At 41.3% G+C, this 25,075-nt stretch overlaps 1 protein-coding gene across 2 annotated transcripts in view; it reads left to right on the forward strand.

Annotated features, from left to right (window-relative positions):
- Positions 1 to 25,075, forward strand: part of NMT2 (N-myristoyltransferase 2) — a 76,504-nt gene that overhangs the window by 23,650 nt on the left and 27,779 nt on the right. The window contains exons 2-7 of one of the 2 annotated variants that reach the window (XM_054726013.1): positions 17,554 to 17,689; positions 18,081 to 18,123; positions 22,096 to 22,240; positions 23,875 to 23,993; positions 24,089 to 24,180; positions 24,297 to 24,413. In XM_054726013.1, coding sequence (XP_054581988.1) covers positions 17,554 to 17,689; positions 18,081 to 18,123; positions 22,096 to 22,240; positions 23,875 to 23,993; positions 24,089 to 24,180; positions 24,297 to 24,413 — 652 coding nt within the window. The remainder of the gene's footprint in view (positions 1 to 17,553; positions 17,690 to 18,080; positions 18,124 to 22,095; positions 22,241 to 23,874; positions 23,994 to 24,088; positions 24,181 to 24,296; positions 24,414 to 25,075) is intronic. The other variant, XM_054726009.1, reaches the window with a different exon arrangement.

A 25,075-nucleotide genomic window follows, 5' to 3' on the forward strand; every position in this document is an offset into this window, starting at 1 on the left:
CCCAAAGGAAAGAAAAGGAGGAATCACCAGAAAAGGGACTAACTGAAATGGAGGCAAACAATATGTCAGAGACAGAATTCAGAGTATTGGTCATCAAGATGCTAAACCATCTGGATGAGAAACTCACCAACATACGTAAGAATCAAGAGGAAATGAAGAATAATATAGCTGCCATAAAGAACACAATTGAAGGTTTCAGCAGTAGACTAGAAGAAGCAGGATACCGAATCAGCAAGTTAGAAGACAGGGTAGAAAAAACACCCAATTTCAACAGCAATTGGAGAGAAAAATTAGAAAGCAGGAGGAGAGTTTAAGGGAGCTTTGGGACAACATGAAACAAAGCAACATCCGTATGATATGGGGTGTCAGAAGGACAAGAAGAGGAGCAAAAATTAGAAAACCTATTTGAAGAAAAAATGACAGACAGCTTCCCTGACTTGGGAAAGAAAAAGTCACCCAAGCACAGAGAATCCCAAACAAGATGAAACCAAAAAGACCCACACGAAGACACGTCGTAATTACAGTGGTAAACGTTAATGGTAAAGAGAGAATCTTAAGGGCTGCAAGAGAGAGACAGAAAGTTAGCTACAAGGGATCTCCCATTAGACTATCAAATGATTTCTCAACAGAAACATATCAGGCCAGAAGGGAATGGAATGAAATATACAAAGCAAGGAATTGAATCCAAGACTACTCTATTAAGCAAGGCTATCATTCACAATTGAAGGAGAAATCAGGAGCTTCGCAGACAGAAAAAGGCTAAGGGAGTTTATTACCACCAAGCCAGCAATGCAAGAAATGCTAAAGAGACTGTTGTAAAAAGAAGAAATAGAAAGGGAACAAGGAACACAGGCATAAAGAATAAAAATGACTACAAATAAGTACCTATCAATAATAACCTTAAATGAATGGATAAATGCTCCAATCAAAAGACATCAAGTGGCTGTCAGGATAAGAAAACATGACCCATATAAGAGACCCACCTCAGAACAAGAGATTCACACAGACTGAAAGTGAAAAGATAGGAAAATTTTTTTGGCAAACGGAAATTTTTAAAAAGCTGGGGGTAGCAATATTTATAGCTGACAAAATAGATCTCAAAGTGAAGGCCATAACAAGAGATAAGGAAGGCCACTTCATAATACTAAAGGGATTGATACAACAAGAGGATATAACTCTGGTAAACATATATGCACCCAATACAGGAGTATCCAAATAAATAAAAAAACTTATGGAAAATATCAAGGGTAAGATAGACAGCAATACAATCATAGTAGGGGACTTTAATACCCTATTGACATCACTGGATAAATCTTCTAGACAAAAAAATCAACAAAGAAACAGCAATCCTAAATGACTCACTAGATCAGATGGAGCTAATGGACATATTCAGAACATTACATTCCAAAGCTATGGAATATATATTCTTCTCAAGTGCACCTGGGACATTTACAAAGATAGAGCACATATTAGGACACAGGCAAAGTCTCTTCAGATTCAAGAAGATTGAAATATATCAGGCATCTTCTCAGATCACAATGGCATAATATTAGAAATCAACTACAAATAAAAACAGTTTAAAAAGTCAAATACTTGGAGACTAAATAGAACACTATTAAATAATGATTGGGTTATCAAAGAGATCAAAGAAGAAATAAAAAACATCCTGGAAACAAATGACAATGAAAACACAACAATCCAAAGTCTATGGGACACAATGAAAGCAGTCCTGAGAGGGAAGTTCGTAGCACTAATAGGCCTACCTAAAAAAAAAGCAAAAAAACCCCAAGAAAAATTGGTAATAAATTATCTAACCCTACAACTTAAAGAATTAGAGTGTAACAAGAAAAGCCCAGAGTAAGCAGAATGAAGGAAATAGTAAAGATCAGAGCGGAAATAAATGACATAGAAGAAAAAAAACACAATACAAAATATCAATAGAACCAAGAGCTAGTTCTTTGAAAGGATAAACAAGTTTGATGAATCTCTAGCCAGGCTCTCCAAATAAGCAAAATCAGAAATGAAAGAGGTGAAGTAACAACTGACAACACAGAAATACAAAGGATTGTAAAAAAATATTATGAACAATTCTATTCCAACAAACTGGACAACCTAAATGAAATGGACATATTCTAGAAAAATACAATCTTCCAAAACTCAATCAGGAAGAATTAAAAAAATCTGAATAGGCCGATAACTATGGAGGAAATTGAAGCAGTAATAATAATAATAAAAAACTTCCAGCAAACAAAAGCCCTGGTCTGGATGGCTTCACAGGGGAATTTTACCAAACATTCAAAGAACTAAAACCTACCCTCCTCAGACTATTCAAAAAATTCAAGAAGAAGGAACACTTCCAAGCTCTTTCTATGAAGCCAACATTACCCTAATCTCAAAACCAGATAAAGACACTACAAAGAAAGAGAATTACAGGCCAATATCCCTGATGAGCATAGATGCTAAAATCCTCAATAAAAGTGTAGCAAATTGAATCCAGCATTACATTAAAAAGTTTATAAACCATAACCAAATGGGATTTTATCCTGGGATGCAAGGCTGCTACAATATCCGCAAATCAATAAACATTATACATCACATAAATTAAGAGACAAAAATCACATGATCATATCAATCAATGCAGAAAAAGCATTCAACAAAATCCAACACCCTTTCTTGATAAAAACACTCAGCAAAGTGGGAGTAGAGGGATCATACCTCAACATAATAAAAGCCTTATATGGTAAACCTACAGCCAACATTTAAAACCATTTCCCCTAAGAACAGGAACAAGACAAGATGCCAATTTTAAAAAATATTTTTATTGATTTCAGATAGGGAGAAGAGTGAGATAGAAACATCAATGATGAAAGAGAATCGTTGATTGGCTGTCTCCTGCATGCCCCCTACTGGGGATCTAGCCTGCAACCTGGGCATGTGCCCTTGAATGGAATCAAACTGGAACCCTTCAGTCCGCAGGCCGATGCTCTATCCATTGTCCAAACCAGCTAGGGCAAGGATGCCCACTTTTACCAATCCTATTCAACATAGTACTGGAAGTGCTAGCCATAGTGATCAGACAAGAAGAAGAAATAAAAGGCATCCGAATTGGAAAAGAAGTAAAACTGTCATTATTCACAGTTGACATGATACTGTACATAGGAAACCCTAAAGACTCCATCAAAAAATACTTGATTTAATAAATGAATTTGGCAACGTAGCAGGATACAAAATTAACACCCAGAAATCTATGGCGTTTTTATACACCGATAATGAACGTACAGAAAGAGAAACTAAAAAAAAAAATAATCCCATTTACCATTACAACAAAAAAATTAAGATATCTAGGAATAAATTTAACTAAGGAGATAAAAGACCTGTACTCAGAAAACTACAGTATGCTGAAAAAAAGAGATAGAGGAAGATATACCAGCTGTACCTGTTAATATTGCGGATTTTGTAATCAAAGAAAACATGATAATTTCAAGAGAAACATCAAAAGTGCTTTATTCAAAGTAATGTCCATCGCTAGCTACACATTTCCCCATCTTTCAGGTAATTTGTGGATACCGTCCCAATAGAAATTGTCTTGTTTTGAGGCAAACCATTCAGAGACCAAATTTTCCACTTCTTCGTATGTTTTGAAGTGCTGCTCAGAAAGTGTGTGTGCCATTGATTGGAACAAGTGGTGATCTGAAGGAGCAGGTCTGGTGAATACAGCGGGTGGGTTAATGCTTCCCAGGCAATATCTTTTAACATGTCTTTAACTGGTTTTGAAGTGTGTGATGGTGCGTCATCATGAAGCAAAATTACTTTGCTGTGTCTTCTGGAACATTCTGGTAGTTTCACGATCAAAGTGTGGTTCAAATTGATTATTTGTTGTTGGTAGCATCAGTAATAATGGTTTCGCCTGGTTTTAGAAGCTCATAATATACCACACCTTCCTGATCCCACCAAACGCAGAGCATTGTCTTCTTTCCAAAGTGATTTGGCCTTGCAGTTGATGTTGATGTTGATGGTTGACCTGGATCAACTCATGATTTTGTGCATTTGGGATTCTCAAAATAAATCCACTTTTCATCACCAGTGACAATTCCACGCAAAAAAAAAAAAAAAATACTTTCTTTCATGCTGTTGAAGCAACATTTTGCTGATGACTTTTTGGTTTTCCATTTGTCTTTTGTTCAGTTGATGTGGCACGTATTTTCCTTCCTTTAAAATCTTCCCCATTGCTTGTAAATGATTGGAAATTATTTGCTGAGCAACATTTAATCTTTCTGCAAGTTGTTTTTGAGTTTGACACTCATCTTCATTCAATAATGCTTGTCATTGTTGGTCTTCAAACTTTTTCGGTTGACCTGGACATTCTTTGTCTTTTACATTGAAATCATCACTTTTAAAGTGTTTAAACCAGTGTTCACAAGTATCTTGAGATGGAGCATATTCAACATAAGCTTCCTGATATATTCAGCAGCACTTTTCTTCAAAATAAAGTAATCAACTATAACTTCCTGCAATGCTCTTTTTTTGGCACGAAATTCAACATTTTTAAGTGTAAAAATATGATGTTAACACCTTCAACAAAATTTGACATATGAAGTTTTGAAGCTGTTGTCAATACAACAAAATAGCATACATATCAAATCGCATATATATCAACATATGTGTAACTCCATCTATTGAAAAAAATCCTCATTATTAATCGGTACACCTAGAAAACATGTGGAAGAATATACCATGTTCATGGATTGGTAGAATCAACATCATTAAAATGTCCATACTAACCAAAGCAATCTATAGATTCAATGCAATTCCCATTAAAATACCAACGGCATATTTCACAGACCTGGAACAAACTCTCCAAAAATTTATAGGGAATAAAAAAAGATCCCAAATAGCTGTAGCAATCCTAAGATAAAAGAACAAAGTTGGAGGGATCACAATACCAGACATTGAAGTTATATTACAAAGCCCCTGTTCTCAAAACAGCATGGTACTGGCAAAAGAACAGACACATAGACCAATGGAACAGAACAGAGAACCTGGAAATTGATCCAAATCATTATGCTCAATTAATATTTGACAAAGAAGACAAGAGCATACAATGGAGTCAAGACAGTCTCTTCAATAAATGGTGTTGGGAAAATTGGACAGGCATTTTGCAAAAAAATGAAATTTGACCACCAACTTACCCCCCACAAAAAATAAACTCAAAATGGATAAAAGACTTAAACATAAGACGGGAAATTATAAAAATCTTAGAAGAATCCATAGGTAGCAAAATATCAGATATAGGTCATAGCAATATGTTTACTGACATTTTCTAGGACAATGGAAATGAAGGAGAAAATAAACAAATGGGACTACATCAAAATGAAAAGCTTCTGCACAGCAAAAGAAACCATCAACAAAACAACAAGAAAGCCCACTGCATGGGAGAACATATTTGCCAATGCTATTTCAGATAAGGGTTTAATCTCCAAAATTTACAGGGAACTCATACAGCTTAATAAAAGGAAGATAAACAATCCAATCAAAAAAATGGGCAAAGGACCTAAATAGACACTTTTCAAAAGTGGACATACAGAAGACCAAAAGACATATGAAAAAGTGCTCAAAGTCACTAATCATCTGAGAGATGCAAATCAAAACAAAAATGAGGTACCATCTCACACCTGTCAGAATGGCTATCATCAGCAAACAACAAGTGCTGGCGAGGATGTGGAGAAAAGGAACCCTTGTGTACTGCTGGTGGAAATGCAGACTGGTGCAGCTACTGTGGAAAACAGAATTGAGTGTCCTCAAAAAGTTAAAAATGGAACTCCCATTTGACCCTACTAGTAATCCCACTCCTAGGAATACATCCCAAAAAATCTGAAACACCAATCAGAAAGAACATATGCATCCCTCTGTTCATAGCAGCACAATTTACAATAGCCAAGATTTGGAAACAGCCTAAATGCCCATCAGCAGATGAGTGGATTAAAAAACGGTGGCACATCTACACAATGGAATACTACACTGCTGTGAAAAAGAAACAACTTTTACCATTTGAAACAGCATGGATGGACCTGGAGAGCATTATGCTAAGCAAAATAAACCAGTCAGAGAAAGGTAAGTATCACATATCTCATTCATTTGTGGAATATAATGAACAACATAAACTAATGAACAAAAATACATCCAGAGACACAGAATCATTGAACAGACCATCAAACCTCAGAGGAAAGGCAAGGGAGGGTCAGTGGGTGGGGAGGTGGTGATAAGCGATCAACCAAAGAACTTGTATGCATATAAGCATAACCAATGGACACAGACAATGGAGGGTGGTGGTGAAGGCCAGTGCTGGGGGGTGGGGACAGGCTGGAAGAGGATAATGGGGGGGAAGGCGATATATGTAATATTTTCAACAATCAAGAGTTCAAAAAAAAAAGTATATGCTAGCCCTGGCTGGTGTGGCTCACTTGGCTGAGTATTGTCCCATGCACCCAAAGGTTGCTGGTTCGATTCTCAGTCAGGGCACATACCTGGGTTGTGGTCTCGTTCCCCAGAGTAGGGCGAATGCAGGAGGCAGCCAATCAACCTTTCTCTCTCTCCCTCTCCCTTCCTCTCTAAAGTCAATAAAAACATATTTAAAAATAAAATAAAAAGCTATGATAAAGGATACAGATGGACACCTAGATGGAAGAGATGCATAGGGCAAGGTATGTGGGAAGAGGTGCAGAGCTTCTGTGCCCTCTGCAGCCATGCCACCATCCCAAGACCTCCACATGTTCATCAACCGGAAGTTCTCTGAACCCTGTACTTTCGGGATTTTTATGGAGGCTTCATGAATAGGCATGATCCATCATTAACTCCATTTCCAGTCCCTCTCCCCTCTATGGAGAATGGGAGGGGAGGGCCGAAAAGAACAAGCTTCTAACCGTGGTGCTTGGTCTTCCTGGTGACCAGCTCCCATCCAGGAAGCCATCAGGTCACCTCAGTAAAACAAAGACTCTTCACCCAGAAAATTACAAGGGTTTTAGAAGTCTGTGCCAAGAACTGGGGGAAAGACCAATATGCTTTTTTTTTTTTTTTTCTATAGAGAAATAAGAGACATTGTGTTCTGAAGGAGCTTATATTCTAGTGAGAAAAGCAGATAAGAACACCAGGTTTAGAGTGCTAGATGAGAGGATGCTCAGATGGCAGGGGGGTCATTGAGTTAGGGGTGCCTGATTCAGATTAGGGAAGGAGGGATCTTTCTCAGAAAAGGGGATTTTTTGGCCTGCATCTTGAATGACAAGCAATTTGCCAGGAAATGAGGGGGAGAACGGTGTCCTAGCCAGGGCAGCAACATGTCTAAATGTGTAATAATAACAGTCCCTATTATTTATTGAATTACTCACTCCATGCCAGCCATTAGGCTATACACTTATAGGCCCTATCTCATTAATTTCCCCCAGGCCTCCCATTTGTGTATTGTCTGTTGCCTAAGAATATAAGTTTCATAGAATAGGACTTTATTTTGTTCATTGTTGTATCTTTATGTTCCAGTAACTATTGCTGTATAGCAAACCAACAACTAGTTTATCACACTTACAGATCCTGTGGGTTAGGAATTTTGAAAGGGCACAGTTAGAAGGGGTTTCTCATGTGGCGGCAGTTAGATTTTGGCTGGGCTGCAGTCAGCTGAAGGCTGCACTGGACTGGACATCCCAGGTGGCTCACTCACGTGGCTTGCTGTCAGTGTTGGCTGTTGGCCAGAGATCAGCTTGTTTCTCACCCCAGTGTGGCTACCTGTGGTCTCACCAGCATGGCGGATCTCAGGGTTGTCTGATGGAAAGAACATTTTATGAGAAGTGGGTTGCAGCTGCATGAGCTTTTCTCACCTAGACAGGAAAATCATATATTGACACATTTGTTGTAAATGACTGACTGTGAGTCATAAGCCTGTGCACATTCAAGGGGAAGGGAACTAGATTCCATCTTTCATTGGGAGGAGTCTTAAAAATTTTGAGGACATGTTCAAAACTACCACAGTCTATCTTCTGGCCAAACTTATTTACATTCTCCCATATGTAAATATATTTACCCTCACTAATTTCCTCTCCAAAATCCTATTGTGTTTTAACTTATTAGGCTCAGGCTTGAAGTCCAGGATCTCATCATCTAAAACAAGTCCAGGTGTGGATGATCCCCCCCCCCCCCCCCCCCCCCGTCAATCTGAATACCCATGAACTGAGCAGATACATTGTCTGCTGCCCACATATCCCTCATGAAATGGTGGACAGAAGTAGGAGAGCCAATGTAGATATTTTCATTCAAAAAGGGGAAAATAGAGAGCATACCCCAGTCTTGTTCATAACAGTTCTGAAATCTATTGAGTATTGTGTTGCCAGATCCTTAACTTGAGTTCAGCCCTGTTCTTTGGGAGCTGTTCTTGACTCTGGCCTCTGCCCTTTGGGCTCTTTGTTGTGCCCTTTAAGACATTCTTCCAAAAGAAAACTGACTTTGCATCTGAGTGAATCACCTTCTCTGTCTGCTTCCTGCTTATAAAAGGCTGAGGATCCAAAGGCCTTTTTTTCATTTTGTTTTGCTCTGTCTCTTTCAAGTTGATATAATAAAAATATATATATATATATCATGGGTGCCCGGCTGGTGTAGCTCAGAGATCCATTCCTGGTCAGGGCACATGCCTGTGGGGGTGTGCAGGAGGCAACCAATCAGTGATTTTCTCTCATCATTGATGTTTCTATCTTTCTCTCCCTCTCCCTTCCTCTTTGAAATCAATAAAAATATATTTTTAAAAAATAAAAATATCATGGGCTTCCTGCCTTTCAATTTTTAATCCACTCCATTAGACAAAAGTTAGCCACAGATCTCTTCCAGATAAGCTTCTTTCTTCCTTGGACTCCTGATGAGGCTATTGTGGGGCAAAGATTCTTAGAATCCATAGTGTTTAGAGAGGATATACAAGGCATATCCTTCAGAAACATACAAGGCCTTTTGTCTGGAATGGTCAACAAGATAGCACCTTATACCTTTCCAAGGTCCTAAGGAAGGGTATAAAAGGGCCACCCTGGATTTGTCTGTCTATCCTGAGGCCATTTCTTTTTTCTTTTTTATTTATTTTTATTTTAATTTTTAATCTTTATTGTTCAGATTATTATAGTTGTTTGTTCTTCTTTTTCCCCCCATAGCTCCCCTCTACCTGGTTCCCACCACACCCCATGCCCTTACCCGCCCTCCCCACTGTCCTCATCCATAGGTGTATGATTTTTGTCCAGTCTCTTCTCACACCCCCCACACCCCTTTCCCCCAAGGATTGTCAGTCCACTCCCTTTCTATGCCCCTGATTCTATTATATTCACCAGTTTATTCTGTTCATCAGATTTTTTTATTCACTTGATTTTTAGATTCACTTGTTGATAGATATGTATTTGTTGTTCATAAGTTTTATCTTTACCTTTTTCTTCTTCTTCCTCTTCTTAAAGAATACCTTTCAGCATTTCATATAATACTGGTTTGGTGGTGATGAACTCCTTTAGCTTTTTATCTGCCCTTCAATTCTGAATGATAGCTTTGCTGGGTAGAGTAATCTTGGGTGTAGGTTCTTGCTTATTCATCACTTTGAATATTTCTTGCCACTCCTGTCTGGCCTGCATAGTTTCTGTTGAGAAATCAGCTGACAATCGTATGGGTGCTCCCTTTTAGGTAACTAGCTGTTTTTCTCTTGCTGCTTTTAATATTCTCTCTTTGTCTTTTGCTCTTGGCATTTTAATTATGATGTGTCTTGGTGTGGTCCTCTTTGGATTCCTTTTGTTTGGACTTGTAAGTCTATTTCTTTCACCAGGTAGGGGAAGTTTTCTGTCATTATTTCTTCAAATAGGTTTTCAATATCTTTCTCTCTTCTTCTGGCACCCCCATAATTCGGATGTTGGTACTCTTGAAGTTGTCCCAGAGGCTCCTTACACTATCTTCATAGCTTTGGATTCTTTATTCCTTTTTTTTTTTTCTGGTTGGGTGTTTTTTGATTCTTTGTATTTCAATTCTTTGACTTGATTCTTGCCATCATCTAGTCTGCTGTTGGATCTCTGTATTATTCTTTATTTCAGTAAGTGTATGCTTAATTTCTAGTTGGTCCTTTTTCATATCCTTGAGGGTCTCACTAAATTTATCGGTGGTTTCTAGAAAATTCTTGAAAAACCTTATAACCCGTTGTATTGAACTCTATATCCTCCATTTCTTTCATTTGTGACCTGTTTCTTTGTCTCCACATTTTGGCTGCTTCCCTGTGTTGATAGAGTGGCTTTGTATGCTAGGGGTTCTATAGGGCCCAGTGGCTCAGCCTCCCCAGTTACCTGAGGTGGACACTCTTGGTGCACCCCTTTGTGGGCTGTGTGCACAGTCTTGTTGTAGTTAAGCCTTGATTGTTGTTGGTATCACTGGGAGGAATTGACCTCCAGGCCAATTGGCTGTGAGGATCAGCTGTGTCTACGCTGGGAGAACTTCTGTGCTGGAGACACCCTTATGAGGCAAGACTTGCTTCAGTGGGGCTTTGGTGCTCACTGAGTCTGCCCCCTGAGTGTCCCTTATGGATCTGAGGAGTTGTAATCTGGATGGTCCTACTCTGACCCCTGGGTACACTGGCTCTTGGATCTCCAAGGAGGTGCAAATTTAGCCTCTGCCTGAGGCCATCCAGCAGGAGCTACAGAGAGGTCTGCAGATTCCTCTTCTTTGTTTGGGGTTTGAGGGTGCCCAGATGAGGCCCAGCTGTGAAGCAATGCAAGCTGATGTTCTGCATCTCTCTGACCCAGCTGCAGTTTGTTAGGTAAGTTTAGATTTCAAAGGACCAGGCCATTCATATGCAAAAGCCTCTGCGCACAGCTTGGGTGGGGCGGGGTCTCAGGGCAGAGCAAACAACAATGGCTTCCGTCAGCCCTGGCCTAAGAGGCCCCCGGGTCTCAGTGTCCCTCGGTAATTGCTGCAAGCATCTCTGAGAGAAAGCCACCCTCAAGTTCTGCCTGATGCCAGACAGTCCAGTTTCTCCTCATATGAGTCTGGGTCCCCAGAGTCTCGCCCGGAACTGGAGTTCAGAGCAGTCGGAAGCTTATATCTCCCTGTGGGTTGAAAAAGCCAGCCGCGTACTCAGTTGCCAGCCCTTTCCTTGTGTGTGCCTCCGTACCTCTGCACTTTACTTCCACAGCTCCTCTGAGTCTCAGTGTGCTTTTCTCTTTCCTTCTAGTTGTAGAGTTTCCACTCAGCCAGCCTTCCTGTGGTTCTGGATGATGTCTGTTTTGTCTTTCAGTTGTAGTTTTGAAGTGGTTGTGTGAGGCAGCAAGTTCAGGTGTTTACCTATGCTGCCATCTTGGTTTCTCCCCCAAGGCCATTTCTTAATATGCAAATTATTTCGCTTCAGGAGATGCTAGAGATGAGGAACAGTTTTATTTTTAATCTAGAAAGTATGACTGGGTTTATATATTCTCTAACTTCCAGTCAAAAACCGAGTAGCTCATCCTTTAATCTCTCCTCTCTCGTTTTGTTATAAACAGCTGGGAGAAGCCAGCACTTTCAGCCCTCAGCCCAGAAATCTTTTTAGTTAGATAATCAAGTTCATGAGGAACATTTTCTACTTTCCACATTATTGCTGGGAACAGTTTTATAAATGCTCCTCTACTACATAACAAGGGTCTCTTTTCCTCAGTCTTCTATTTGAATATGAAGAAATTATTGAAATAATCATTACATGAAATATTTTCTTGGAGCCCTCGCCAACAGCCTCCTTGAAGCCATAGGCTTCTGCTAACAGTCTTCTCAGCGTCTTTCCATCTGGTCTGGGTGCCAGTGCGCCCTGTGTTTTAGGTTTTTGTTAGAGCAACCCTCCATTTTCAAATTTTTGTTCTGGTTTTTATTACCAATCTAGTCACTTAAAAGAACGATTATTTTATCATGCTTGTAGGTTCTATGGGTAAGGAAGTTGGAAAAGGCAACTTCTCACGTGGGTCATCTTGCACAGGTGCAGTCAGATGTTGCCTTAAGGAATCTTCCGCAGACTGACCAAGCTGATCGTCCAAGAGTGCTCCCTCCCACGGTTGCTAGTTGGTGCCAGCTGCTGCCTGGGAGTTCAGCTGCACTGTCATCAGCCTGGTGGTTAGGGCAGTCAGACTTCTTATATCACTCCTGGCTGCCTCATCCCAAAGGAGCCAGGTAGAAACTGTGTTTTGTGACCTCGCCTTAGAATCACATAATGTCATTTCTGTGTTAAGAGCAAAGTGACAAGCCTGTCTATATTTACGGGAGGGGAAGAGAACCCACCTCTTAATGGGAGACGTATCATAGAATTTTTGGGCTTGTTTTGAAACTGCTTGCACCCGGAGCACTGTCTGGCAAAAAGAGAACTCACTATGAAATTGCATCCAAGAAGTAGGCATGTTTGCCTCTTAGTATATATGCTTGTTAATCTTTGGGCAATACAGTGTTACCCCATTAATAGCGAGTTATGTTATAATGGGGCTTCTTGTATTTATAATGTATTTTTTAAAAATAAGGACACAATGCCGTGGATGGGGGGGTGGCTTCATTGGTTAGGCGTTGTTCAATGCACCAAGAGGTCATTGGTTCTATTCCTTGTCAGGCCACATGCCTGGGTTGCAGGCTCAATCCCCAGTAGGGGGCCATGCAGGAGGTAGCCAGTCAATGTTTCTGTCTCTCATCAATGTTTCTCCCTCTCCCTCTCTCTTTCTTTCTCTCTAAAATAAAAAAAAAATATTTTAAAAAATAAGAACACTATACTTCACATTATATGCCTTTATTCCAAATAAATTATGAAGCTAATTTTTTTTTTCCTGAAAGTTATATAGAAAGGAAAGTATAGAAGGATATCTATGTAATTTCGGTAATGGGGAAGACCTTTCTCAGCAAGATTTAAAAGCCAAGAACCCACAAGGGAAAATATTTAAAGATTAGACTCCATAAAAATTTGAATGTCTGTACAGGAAAAGATACCATAACTAAAACTGAAAGCAAAAAAATAAACTGGTTAAAGTATTTGTAATCTACATAGTAGACAACAAACTAGGCCATGTAATATAGGCAAAAAGTAGTATCTCATAGGGCTGTTGAGAGGATTAGATGAGCTTAGAGTGCCCAAAGTAAAAATACCTAATTATTGTTTCTATCCATACTTTCGATAAAGAACACCTACAAATCAATTTTTAAAAATATGACTAACAAAAAAGCATATGAATGAGCAATTTGTGAAAAAATATAAATGGTCAATAAACATGTAGCTTCACTACTGTTTAAACAAAGAAAATTAAATCTACAATGAGTTTTCTTTCTACCTATAAGACTTGTGGGGGAAGGAACAAAGAACAGTAAATAAGAATGTCAATTTCCCTACTTCTTTGCCATCACTGAAATATTGCCTTCCTTTAAGGGGAAAAAATAGACATTCTTATTTACTGTTCTTTGTTCCTTTATAGACAAGGTGTTTTTTTAACCCTCTCTGGTATCCCTCTGGCTTTTTTCAGTTTGGGAGGTTTCTATGAAGGTCTCCATTGCTATATCCTTTAACTCAGAAATTCTTTCCTCAGCTGTGCCCAGTCTGCTAACAAGCTCATTAAAGGCATTCTTCATTTTGGTTACAGTGTGTTTGATCTCTAGCATTTCTCTTTGGTTCTTTTTTGGAATTTCCATCTCTGTGTTAATCTTGCCCACCTCTTCTTTTATGCTTTTTACTTTGTCCGTGTGAGCCCTTAGCATATTAATCATAGATGTTTTAAATTCCTAGCCTGATCATTGCAACATCTTTGCTTCGTCTAAGTTCTTATGCTTGCTCTGTCTTTTCCAATTGTGTTTTTGGTCTTTTAGTATGCCTTGTAATTTTTTCTTGTTAGCTGGACCTGATATACTGTATAAAAGGAACTGCTATAAAGAGGTTTTTAGTGGTGGTGAGGTGTGGGGGGAGGGGAAGTGCTCTTTAGCCCTATAATCAGGTCCCAGACTTAGTGACCTGTGCCTCTGGACTGTGAACTCACAGGTATTTCGGTTTTATCCATCCCCGGTAGGTGGCACAGAATGGCTAGTGTGGGTCAGAGTTGGGTATCTCCCTTCCCCAGGTCAGTTAGGCTCTGGTCATCTCCCAGCAGGTTAGGCTGTGGCTGACTAGCCTCTCCTCAGGGCAGACCTTGTTAGGAAGAGCAGAGGGCTCTGGGTTTTTCAAGATTTTCTCTCCCCGCTGGTGGAAGCAAGGGGACTTCTCTCCAATATTTATTGTGGGAACCTGCTTGGGCTCCTGGAGGTAAAACTCACAAAAATGTGAGAGACCCCTACAACTGGGTCCCCTGGAGTTTCTAACTCTCAGGCTTGTCCACATGTAGCCTCCAGCACTTGGTCAATCCCAGTGGATTTAAGAAAAATTGTTGATTTTTCAGTTTGTTAGGATGCAGTAATGACTTCTAAGCTCCTTACATGCAGAACCAGAAACTGCCCGATTTGCTATTGGTGGAGTATTTATTAAATTTGGTGGAGTGGAAATTGGTATAGCATTTATTAAAGCAGTCTTAATTATCTACTAAAAATGCAGCTGTGCATGCCCCTTGTCCTAGCATTTCCACCTTCGGACATACTAGTATAAGGAACAAAAATGTAAGTACCAGAATATTTTTTGGCAGCAGTATTTTTAATATAGGAATGAAATATGATACTAGTATACTTACACAATAGAATGCTATCCAGTAACCAAAAAGAAATAATGTAGCTCAGTATATCCTGACATGGAAAGAAGTCCAAGACATATTGTGAAGTGAAAGGAGAAAAAAAAGGAAGTTTCATAACGTTATGTTTAAGATTCAATTTTTGTTTAAAACTTAGTCAAAGTAAAAATGAAGGCATGCTTAGAAAAGAAAATTTTGGAAGAATACATATCAGAAAAACTATTGGTTGTCTTTAGGAACAAATGTTATAAGAAGGATGTTAACAAATTAATGACATTTGTGTTTTCTATGGTGAGTATGGATTTTAAAATTAGGTAAAAATTCAAGAAAGAAAATGGTTGGGGACCGATAGAGATAATTGAGAACAATGGAACAGAACTAATTATTTCCATCACTTTTTCCTACATCAAGGTAAAAGTGCAATAATAATCTCTGACTCTAAATTTTAATATACCTTCTGAGAATAGGTAAGGATAGGCCCAAATAAATAGAAATTTTAAATCTCCTTGTGTTTCTTTTGTTCTTCAGAAGCAGCCATAGATGACAAGCGTTCCAAACAGACGTGTTTTACCAGTGAATGTTTTCATGTAGAGTTGTCGTTTTTTATTGTTAATCCTTTCAGTAAAAATTTTTATTAAGAAAAATTTCCCCCTCTGCTGAGAAGCAGTTTCTTTGGTTCTGTGTGTCAAGATTAGTGGTTTGTTGTACCCAAGAGATGTTTATAATGGAGTTTTGACCACATGTAACTCTCCCTTTAAAAAGCTGCAGTGTCCTGGCCAGTGTGGCTCAGTTGGTTGGGTGTTGTCCTGTGCACCAAAGGGCTGCTGGTTCAATTCCCAGTTGGGGCACATGCCCAGGTTACAGGTTCAACTTCCAGTGGGGGACGTGCAGGAGGCAGCTGGGATTGATGTTTCTCTCTCACATCAAAGTTTTTCTCTCTCCCTCTCCCTTGCTCTCTCTAAAAATCAATACAAAAATATTTTTAAAATATCAATTTAAAAAGCTGACTAAGAATTAGATTAGTGGAGCAGTGATAATTGTGAAAACTGTTTGACTTCTGTTATAAAGTACTAGAGGCCTGGTGCATGAAAATTCATGCACTGGAGGGGGGTCGCTCAGCCCAGCCTGCCCCCTCTCACAGTCCAGTCTGGGAGTCCTCAGGGGCAGGAGGCAACCCAGCGATCAGGAGAAGGCGACGCCCCATCACACCTCTGCTGCTGCCACTGCTGGCAGCGAAAGCCTCTGCCGGCCCTGGTTACCTGAGCCTCGGGCGGCCCTGGGCAGCCGCCATCCAAGACTTGCCTGTGCCTCGGGCCAGCCCTGGGCGGCTGGGGGATGAGGGGACTGAGGAACTTGGGAGACAGGCGCCCCGGCGGGGCTGAGGGACTGGGCGCTGCAATCTTGTGGCTGTGGGCACCACCATCTTTGAGGGCGTGACAGTCAATTAGCATATTCCCTCCTTATTGGCTGTGGGCGCTGCCATTTTGTGAGGGTGTGACAGTCAATCAGCATATTCCCCCTTATTAGATAGGATGGTTTATGTCTACAGTTTTCCCGCTGGAATGACATCTGAGCGTTCTGCAGGATGAATGAGTGTAGACTTCTGAGTTCCTTATACTGTTAACTTCCTAGTCTGACTAAATTTCATTTCCTGCTTACATCCTATTTTGGGTTCCTGGACTCAATCCCAACATGTGTGTAGTTGGGGAGATTCTTATACAACAATCAATTCTCAGACACCAGCAGAGTATCCAAGAATTCAGCTCAATTCTGACGCTGTCTACTCAGAGGCAGCCTCAGATCCCACAGGTTAAGGGCTCAGTCCTACAAGACTGCCCCCCACAAGCCCCCCCTTTCAGGCACAAGTAACATGTCCAGATTTTTACATGTACTTTTGACCAGCTATAAATCAGAGGTTCCCAAAACCCCGTCCTTGAGTTTGATAAATTTTCTAGAGTGGCTCACACAACTTTGACATATTTTACTTACCAGATCACTGGTTTTATAAAAGAACTAGAGGCCCGATGCACGAAATTCGTGCAAGAGTAGGCCTTCCTTCCCCCAGCTGCTGGCACCGGCTTCCCTCTGGCACCCGGGACCCGGGCTTCCCTCGCAGCCCCGGCTTCGTCCGGAAAGTCATCTGGAAGGACATCCGGTCTAATTAGCATATTATGCTTTTATTATTATAGATATAACTCAGGAACATCCAGATGGAAGAGATGCATAGAGTAAGGCCTGGGGAAAGGTATAGAGCTTCCATTTTCTCTCCAGGCACACCACTCTCCCAGCACCTCCACCAGCCTGGAAGCTCTCTAAACCCCGTCCCTAAGGGTTTTTATGAAGGTTTCATTACATAGGCATGACCATTAAATCATCGGCTGTTCTCTTGCCCCTCTCTCATCCCTGGAGGTTGGGGGTTGGCGCTGAAAGTTCCAATCACATGATTGACTCTACTAGCAACCAGCCCTTACTTAGGTGCTTTCCAGAAGTCACCTCTTTAATGTAAGAGGCATCTTTAAGCGCTCATCACCTAGGAAATTCCAAGGGATTTAGGACTGTAGGCCAGGAACCATCAACGAAAACCAAATATATATGACCAAATATATATATATACAGGGTGTCTCAAAAAATGAATATGCACTTCAAATGATTATAAAGTTAGTGTTTATTAACTGAAAAGGAGTGAAAATTAAGTGAGTTATCTGCTGTTAAAATGTGTGTGTGTGTACATTTATTTATTATAAATCACAGTGTCATACAACCTAACATAGTTTTTCCCTATTATGACATATATTGTTCTAAATGATTGATTTTATATAATGATTTGCTATTGTTTTACCCTCTGTGAATTTCCGAACAGAAGTTCCAGAGGGGACTTGGGGGCCAAAAAGAAAAAGAAGAAACAGAAGAGAAAAAAGGAGAAACCAAATTCCGGAGGCACCAAGTCAGACTCTGCATCTGATTCCCAGGAGATTAAGATTCAACAGCCTTCAAAAGTGAGAGCCCTGTTTTATTTTAATCTGTGTGGTTCCTCATGCATTTGAGAACAGGTCTGTGCAGCTCAGCCCCCTTTTGGATCAGAGATGTAGTGAGGGTTTTGTTGTGACTGTACTGTGACAGTAACCAAAGGGTACTTATAGCCTTCTTAAATCTGATGTCTGCAGCCCGATAACAGAGAGGGACATTTTGTGCTTTTGTGTGTACTAGGATACGGCCTGCATATTTCTCAGCAAATTAGTATATAAATTATAATCATGGAACAGAGTCTCAGTGTGAGCTATTAGGCTGTGTTTTTTTTTAAAGTTACACTTAATATTTGATTAACTATTAGTTCAGAAGATATTCACATTTTAATTTTTCTGGGTGTCTGTCTAATTATCTGAATAGCACAACATCATCTGGCAGCAGATTTCAGCGGGAGCAGCCACGGGTAAGTCTTATGTTGACTTTGAATCAGAACAGTCTTCAGTGGCCATTCTTAATTTCATTGCCACGGGTGGGAAATGGTACCTAATGTTTTCCCTGAGGAAGCACCCATTTAAACCAAACCAGAAGTTATCTGCCTGGGCACTGTGCCGGCAGATTGGGACATCTGGTGGTACAGATGGCAGGCACCCTTTCTGGAGGGCCAACCCCAGTCATCTTAGCTGTGAACACAGGCCTTGTGTGCTGGGCCCAGCGAAGCACAGAGCCTTCTTGATGCAAGAAATTCTCAGCAAAAAGGGGTAGAATTAGAAGTATAATGAAATAGAGTTATTTTGATGCGTGTAGTGTGTGTCATCGGAGGGACTCAGGAGGTGCCATGGGGAACCTGGGCTCTGTCCTGACCCATGGCGCTCAAGCTTGGCCTTTGCACAGGGTTCTGCCCCTCCTTAAGCCCATTTCCTCATCTGCAAAATGGGGATGATGCCTTCTCCCCAACTCACAGGGTTGTTATGAAGTTATAATTAGACTAGAGGCCTGGTGCATGAAATTCGTGCACAGGGGTGTGTGTCCCTCAGCCCAGCCTGCACCCTCTCCAATCTGGGACCCCTCGAGGTATATCCGACTCCCCTTTCGGCCCGATCTCGGGGAGTCAGACATCCCTCTCACAATCCAGGGATGCTGGCTCCCAACCGCTCCCCTGCCTGCCTGCCTGATTGCCCCTAACTGCTTCTGCCTGCCAGCCTGATCAGCGCCTAACTGCTCCCCTGTCAGCCCGGTAACCCCTAACTGCCCTCCCTTGCCAGCCTGGTCATCTCTAATTGCCCTCCCCTGCTGGCCTGGTTCCCCCCAGCTGCCCTCCCATGCAGGCCTGGTTGCCCCCAATTGCCCTCCCCTGCCAGCCTGGTCATCCCTAACTGCCCTCCCCTGCCGGCCTGGTTCACCCCAGCTGCCCTCCCCTGCAGGCCTGGTTGCCTCCAACTGCCCTCCCCTGCTGGCCCGGTCGCCCCTAACTGCCCTCCCCTGCTGGCCCGGTAACCCCTAACTGCCCTCCCTTGCCAGCCTGGTCACCCCTAACTGCCCTCCCCTGCTGGCCTGATCACCCAAAACTGCCTTCCCCTGCAGGCCATCTTCTGGCGGCCATCTTGTGTCCACATGGGGGCAGCCATCTTTTGTGTTGGAGTGACGGTCAATTTGCATATTGCTCTATTAGATAGGATCATTTTTATTAAATGGTGTTTATATTATAAAGCACTCTGTCTACCTGGCAGTTATAAACCACTATGCAAGTTTTGTGGGGTTAAAATTTTTATTCTTGTACAAAGTTTGTTTGCATTGTATCGCGTGAAGTGAATCTTGCAGGTAGTTTTGTTGTTGCCTGTTTTACACTTAAGGACCAGGAATCACTGAGAAGGAAAATTACTTTCCCCAATTTTCCCCTGATTGCCTTTGTGGGGTGAGAAGAAAATGGAGTCTTCCTCCCTAGCTTTTCACCTTGGTTCTCAGGTAATAAATATTCTATCCACCGGACATAATTTCCAAGGTAACTCATGTAAGGTACACCATAAGCTTGCAAGATTTTTTTTCACATTTCTAAATGTTGCTTCATCAGATAAACATGGTGTCACATATATGCAGTTGTGACCATTTCCTTATTGCTTCTGTCATCACCATCAGCTTCTCATCTCTGAATCCTAGTGATTTTGAGCCCTTCTCCTATTTCTGGTCACTTATAAGAAACTAGAGCCAGCCAAGGCTGGAGGAACTGTTAGCATTATATGGTAGAGAAATTCTTTTCTCTTTAAAATTAAGAATAAGTTAAAATTGTTTAAATGTGGGCTATTCTCCATAGCATTTTTTAGAAGTTAGGCTCGTTTCTTTTAAGCTGATGCCAGCTCTAGATAACACCGTAAATTGCAGTGGACCCTGCTTACAGAATATTCTGGTGTACACTCAAGAACCAGAATGAAATATTTGTCTGGGTTCTTGTAGATTTTCAAAGGATTAAATTTGGAAAATAACAGATGAAGAGAACAGTTGATGTGCTTATATCACAGGAGCAGATAAGGAGGAAAAGAGGCCTGCCTGACTCTTTCTTGGGAATATTTAGGGGGAAGCTAATGCGGGTTGGTATACATTCTCACGTTTCCTAACACTAATTCATTCCTCCCCAGGTGGTGCTACTACTGAAGGTGGATGGATAGATTTAAGAATTTATCGTAGCTGAGTTTTCCTTACTGCTTTGTCACCATGGATTTGAAAATTGTGCTTACTTTAATCTACTTTCAGAAAGCATTTAAATAAATCATATGCTATTGGGATATAAATTAATCCCAATGGGATGTAAATTCATAAATGGTGATTTCATGTAAACACTACCGGTCAACCCGTTGAGGCTAATTAGGTGGAGTAGAAAGCACTCGGAGTGCCTCTCAATGGAGTTGGGATATCATTGGCTCCTTTGGCACAAAGATGCGGACTCGTGTTTGTTATAAAATAGTTGCAGTTTGCTATGTTAGTGTTAGGGGATTAAGAGATGCCAATGAGAAATTAAGACGTGCACTAGCCTTTTTACAACAGCAAAAGTATTTTGTTAAATTAGTATGTGTAATTGAGATATGTCCCTTATGATTTAGACTTTAATCAAAATATAAGATAAACAACTTAAAAACTCATGGCAGTCCTGGCTGATGCTGTTAGACTTGTAAGGGAAGATGTTAAGACTATAACCTACCTCTGGTTAGACTCCAGCACTTTGTTTCCTTGAATCATTTTAGTGGCAAGGATCTTAAGGGAATCCAGTGAGTAAAGCAACACAGGACAGTCTGTATTAAATAAACCCCGTTTTGTACCTGGTCAAACAAGCAAGCGTCCAGGTTAGAAGATTTGCTTCAGACCACACACCTGAGGGTCAGAGTTGAGCAGAAGTCTCTGTTCATACACCATTGAGGGTCAGAGGTCCCTTTCCTTGGTGTCCATGGTGTGTTGACATACAGGCAGCCTCAGGGCTCTGAAACTCTTATAACCACTTCTGAACTGCAGTGAAGAGCTGCATTCTGTGGATGGCCTCAAAAGCACATGGCAAACCCGATATCCATATTCAGTCCTACACACTATTCATTCTCTAATTTCGAGAACAGTTTCATTTTGCAGGTAGTATGACATTAGTTGAGGGATTTTCCCAAAAAAAGAGCTGGGGAATCTTCAGATGACAGAAATATTGGCTTTGAGGAAGGAACTTTAGAATTTGAAGGTATTGTCAACTTCATAGTCTGAAAATATGTTTTACCTTATAAAAAGGAGTTTAGTTTCCAACAGGCTAGGATGGCCCCTGATTTGAATTCCTAGAGGACACGGCTGGTCCTTGTTGGGAGGTTTGTTTCTGGAGGGGTGTCAGGGTGCGGAGAGGGGGGTGTGGTCCAGGAGGAAGGCATCCCTAGAGGTTTCCTTTCCTGATTCACTTTCTTCCCAGCTCGTACTAAGTTCAGATTTTGTTCTTTCTTCTTCTTAATGAACTTGTCTGCCTAGTTTCCATCCTGGAAGTTATTACCTTTGTTGCCCACATTGCTACTGCAGAGCATTAACCCTGACGATGAAAGCAAGGCTAGTGGCTGGCCGGCTGCCGAATGACAGTAATGCATGCGTTGCATGTCACCCCTGTTTGCTGCTGCGCTCAGATGAGTAGTGGTCCAGACCATCTGCAGATGGTGGGGAACTAGAGTGAAGGGTAGTTCTATTTACTGTAGATTTCCCAGACTGCCAGAGCCCCGGTAAAACCATAGTGGTTATGTTTAACGTGATATTGCTTAAATTTTAATGTGTTAGCACACATGAGCCCACGGCCCTGACCGGGTTTAGAGGAAGACCACTCGTTTTTCGGTGGTGTAGTCTCCAAGGCAGATGCACGCGTCTCTGCCCCAGGTGTCGGAGCGGTGGCAGCTTCTTCACAGTCTGTGTCTGTGTGTCTTTGCTGTTGCAGAACCCTGCCATCCCAGTGCAGAAGTTGCAGGACATCCAGAGAGCAATGGAGCTGTTGTCGGCGTGCCAGGGCCCCACCAGGAGCATCGGTGAGGCTGCCAAACACAGATACCAGTTTTGGGACACGCAGCCGGTACCCAAACTAAGTAAGCTGTCTGCCTTTCTCCTCCGCCCTCCCCAGAACAAAGCTGGGTTAACAACAATCACAACACACAAAAGAGGCTTTATTTCACTTATATAACTTGTTTCATACCGCAGGTTAGAAATTTATACAAAAGTAATACTTTTTTTCTTAAAAGTTAATATCCATTACCACACATGGTTACAGAATTGTTTTTGTAATGAGAACTTTTAAGATTTATTCTCTTAGCAAACTTTCAAATATGTAATATATTATGAATTATAGTCACCTTGCTATACATTCAAGGACTTATTTATCTTATAACTGAGAGTTTGTACCTTTTGACCCCCTTTACCCACTTCTCCATCCTCCATCTCCTGCCTCTGACAACCACCAATCTGTTTTCTGTATCCATGAGTTCGTTTTGGTTTTCCTATATTTTTTAAATTATATTTTATTGTTTAAAGTATTACATATAGTAGTACATATATCTCCTTTTTTCCCCCATTGACCTTCCCCCAGCCTCCCCTATCCCCTGTCATCCCACCCCCACCCACAGTGTCTTGTGTCCATTGATTGTGCTTATATGCGTGCATACAAGTCCTTTGGTTTTCCTATTTTTTTAGATTCCACATATAAGTGAGATCATATGGTAATTTGTCTTTTTCTGTCTGACTTTTTTCACTTAGCATAACACCTTCAAGGTCCATCCATGTTGTCCAAATAGCATGATTTCCTTCTCTTTTTTTATGGCTGAATTATATTTAGCAGATATTTGTTGTGTGTTTGTTATTAAATGCCAGGCACTGGGTACATAGTGGCGTGAAAGTAGGGTGAGTGGTGCCCAGGTAGGGGTTGGGGGGAGGATATGCTCCAGGTAGGAAAACGCTTTAGTCAGGGAAGGATGCTGTGAGAAAGCTATGTGTAAACTTATATCTGAAAAAATTTAAGTGGCCAGCCAAGTGAAGAGCATGGCGAGGACCTTGCGAGGGCTCTGAGCTGGGGCCAGCATGAGGGCAGGCAGTGTGGCTAAGCCTGGGAGCTGGGCCGGGTGGGGGTCCCAGGGTGGCCAGGCAGGCAGCGACATGGTCGGAGTCTGGGTTTTATCCCAGCCGCACTGGGAAGCTGCAGGGAAGAAATTGGAAGAGGGCAGCTTTGTGGAAATTGCTAAGACGTTGATGACTTGAACTGCACTGCCAGCAATCCAGGTGGAGAGACATTAAATTAATTTTAGATTTTGCTGGAAGTGGTCAGAAGTCTCTGCAGCCTTCTCCCCTCACCCCGTCCCCCTTCTTCCCTCCCCCAGTTACTTGAAGTGCAGAATAAAAGTCTTTCATCAAACCTCTGTTATCTCCCATGGTGCTGTACAATTAATCTGTAATCTCGGGTTAAGACTGAGAAATCGCCATCATTTCATTGTACACTTTGTCATTGTATGACAGAGGATTTTTCCTTTTAGTAGTGAAATAGCTGTTATTCTCCCCCACTACCTAGCAACCCTTTTTCACTCTAGAAGTAGCTGAAATAATAGTACATTAATGATTATATTAGCCCAAGGGCCCTAAATATGATCTTATTTTATGTAACGGACCATTTTGGATCATCAGAATGCTTTGTAACTGAATATTCTCTCTTTGTCTTCTGTTCTCTCCTCTTCAGATGAAGTGATAACATCTCATGGTGCAATCGAAGCAGATAAAGACAATGTGCGTCAAGAACCGTACTCCTTGCCACAGGGCTTTATGTGGGACACTTTAGATTTGGGTAATGCTGAAGTGGTGAGTAAAACTCTTAAACTCAACACTTGGGTTCATGCGGATTGCTTCTGGGTGGGTTCTGAGCGCCATGAACCCACACCTGTTTGGTCTTGCAGCTCAAGGAGTTGTACACCTTGTTAAATGAGAATTACGTGGAGGACGATGACAACATGTTCCGGTTTGACTATTCGCCCGAGTTCCTGCTGTGGTGAGTCTTGCTGGTCTCACTGGCTGTGGTGGGGCGGTGGGCTGGCGCGTCTCTGCCTGTCCCTGTATTCTTGGACACTAACTGGCGCCTGTTTTCCTTGCCTACGTTGACTTCAGGGCTCTGCGTCCCCCTGGCTGGCTTCTTCAGTGGCACTGTGGAGTCAGAGTGTCTTCGAACAAAAAGCTGGTAGGGTTCATAAGTGCCATCCCCGCAAACATTCGGATTTATGACAGGTACATATGAAAGCTGGCCCATGTCAGTTTTGATGTGTCGCTTTTTCAAGGATTGAAATTATAAGAGACTTTTAAAAGTGACTTAATCCAGGCTATTGATAGATGGGGAGGTTGTGTGTGGGGGGCGGGGAAGGGGGGAGGCAGGAGTATGTGGGAACTCTGCACACTCTGCTCAGTTTTGAACTTAAAACTGCTCTAAAAAATAAAGTCTATTAATTTTTTAAACATTGGTCTGTGAACAACACAATGGACAACTCTCTTTTTCTCCCTCTGCCTCTCAGTCTCATACATGCACACACACAGATATGTTTTGTGTACATATATGAACATACATGTCCATGTGTATATTTACGTAGCGGAATAAATAAAGCTATAAATAGGTATTTTAGATTTATTTCTGGGGAAATTACTTTAGAAAGTTTTAGGAGAGGTTTTTAAAAGTCTTTCTCTTTCATAGAATAAGTGTGTGTTGCATTTTTTCTCTGGGTCTTCAGTGTAGAAAGTCAAAGACCCAGCTCTTAAGTCAAAGATCTAGTGCATAATAGATCGTTTTACCTTTCAATACAATGGGTTGTTTATTGCTAAAAAACATTTGCTCCCAAGGAATACTGTTTGCTGAATGGAATGCCTGCATACCTGCATACCCAGGAACGGGCTTTGAA

Source organism: Eptesicus fuscus, chromosome 2 (genome assembly GCF_027574615.1).
Source record: "Eptesicus fuscus isolate TK198812 chromosome 2, DD_ASM_mEF_20220401, whole genome shotgun sequence".
NCBI classification, from domain to species: domain Eukaryota; kingdom Metazoa; phylum Chordata; class Mammalia; order Chiroptera; family Vespertilionidae; genus Eptesicus; species Eptesicus fuscus.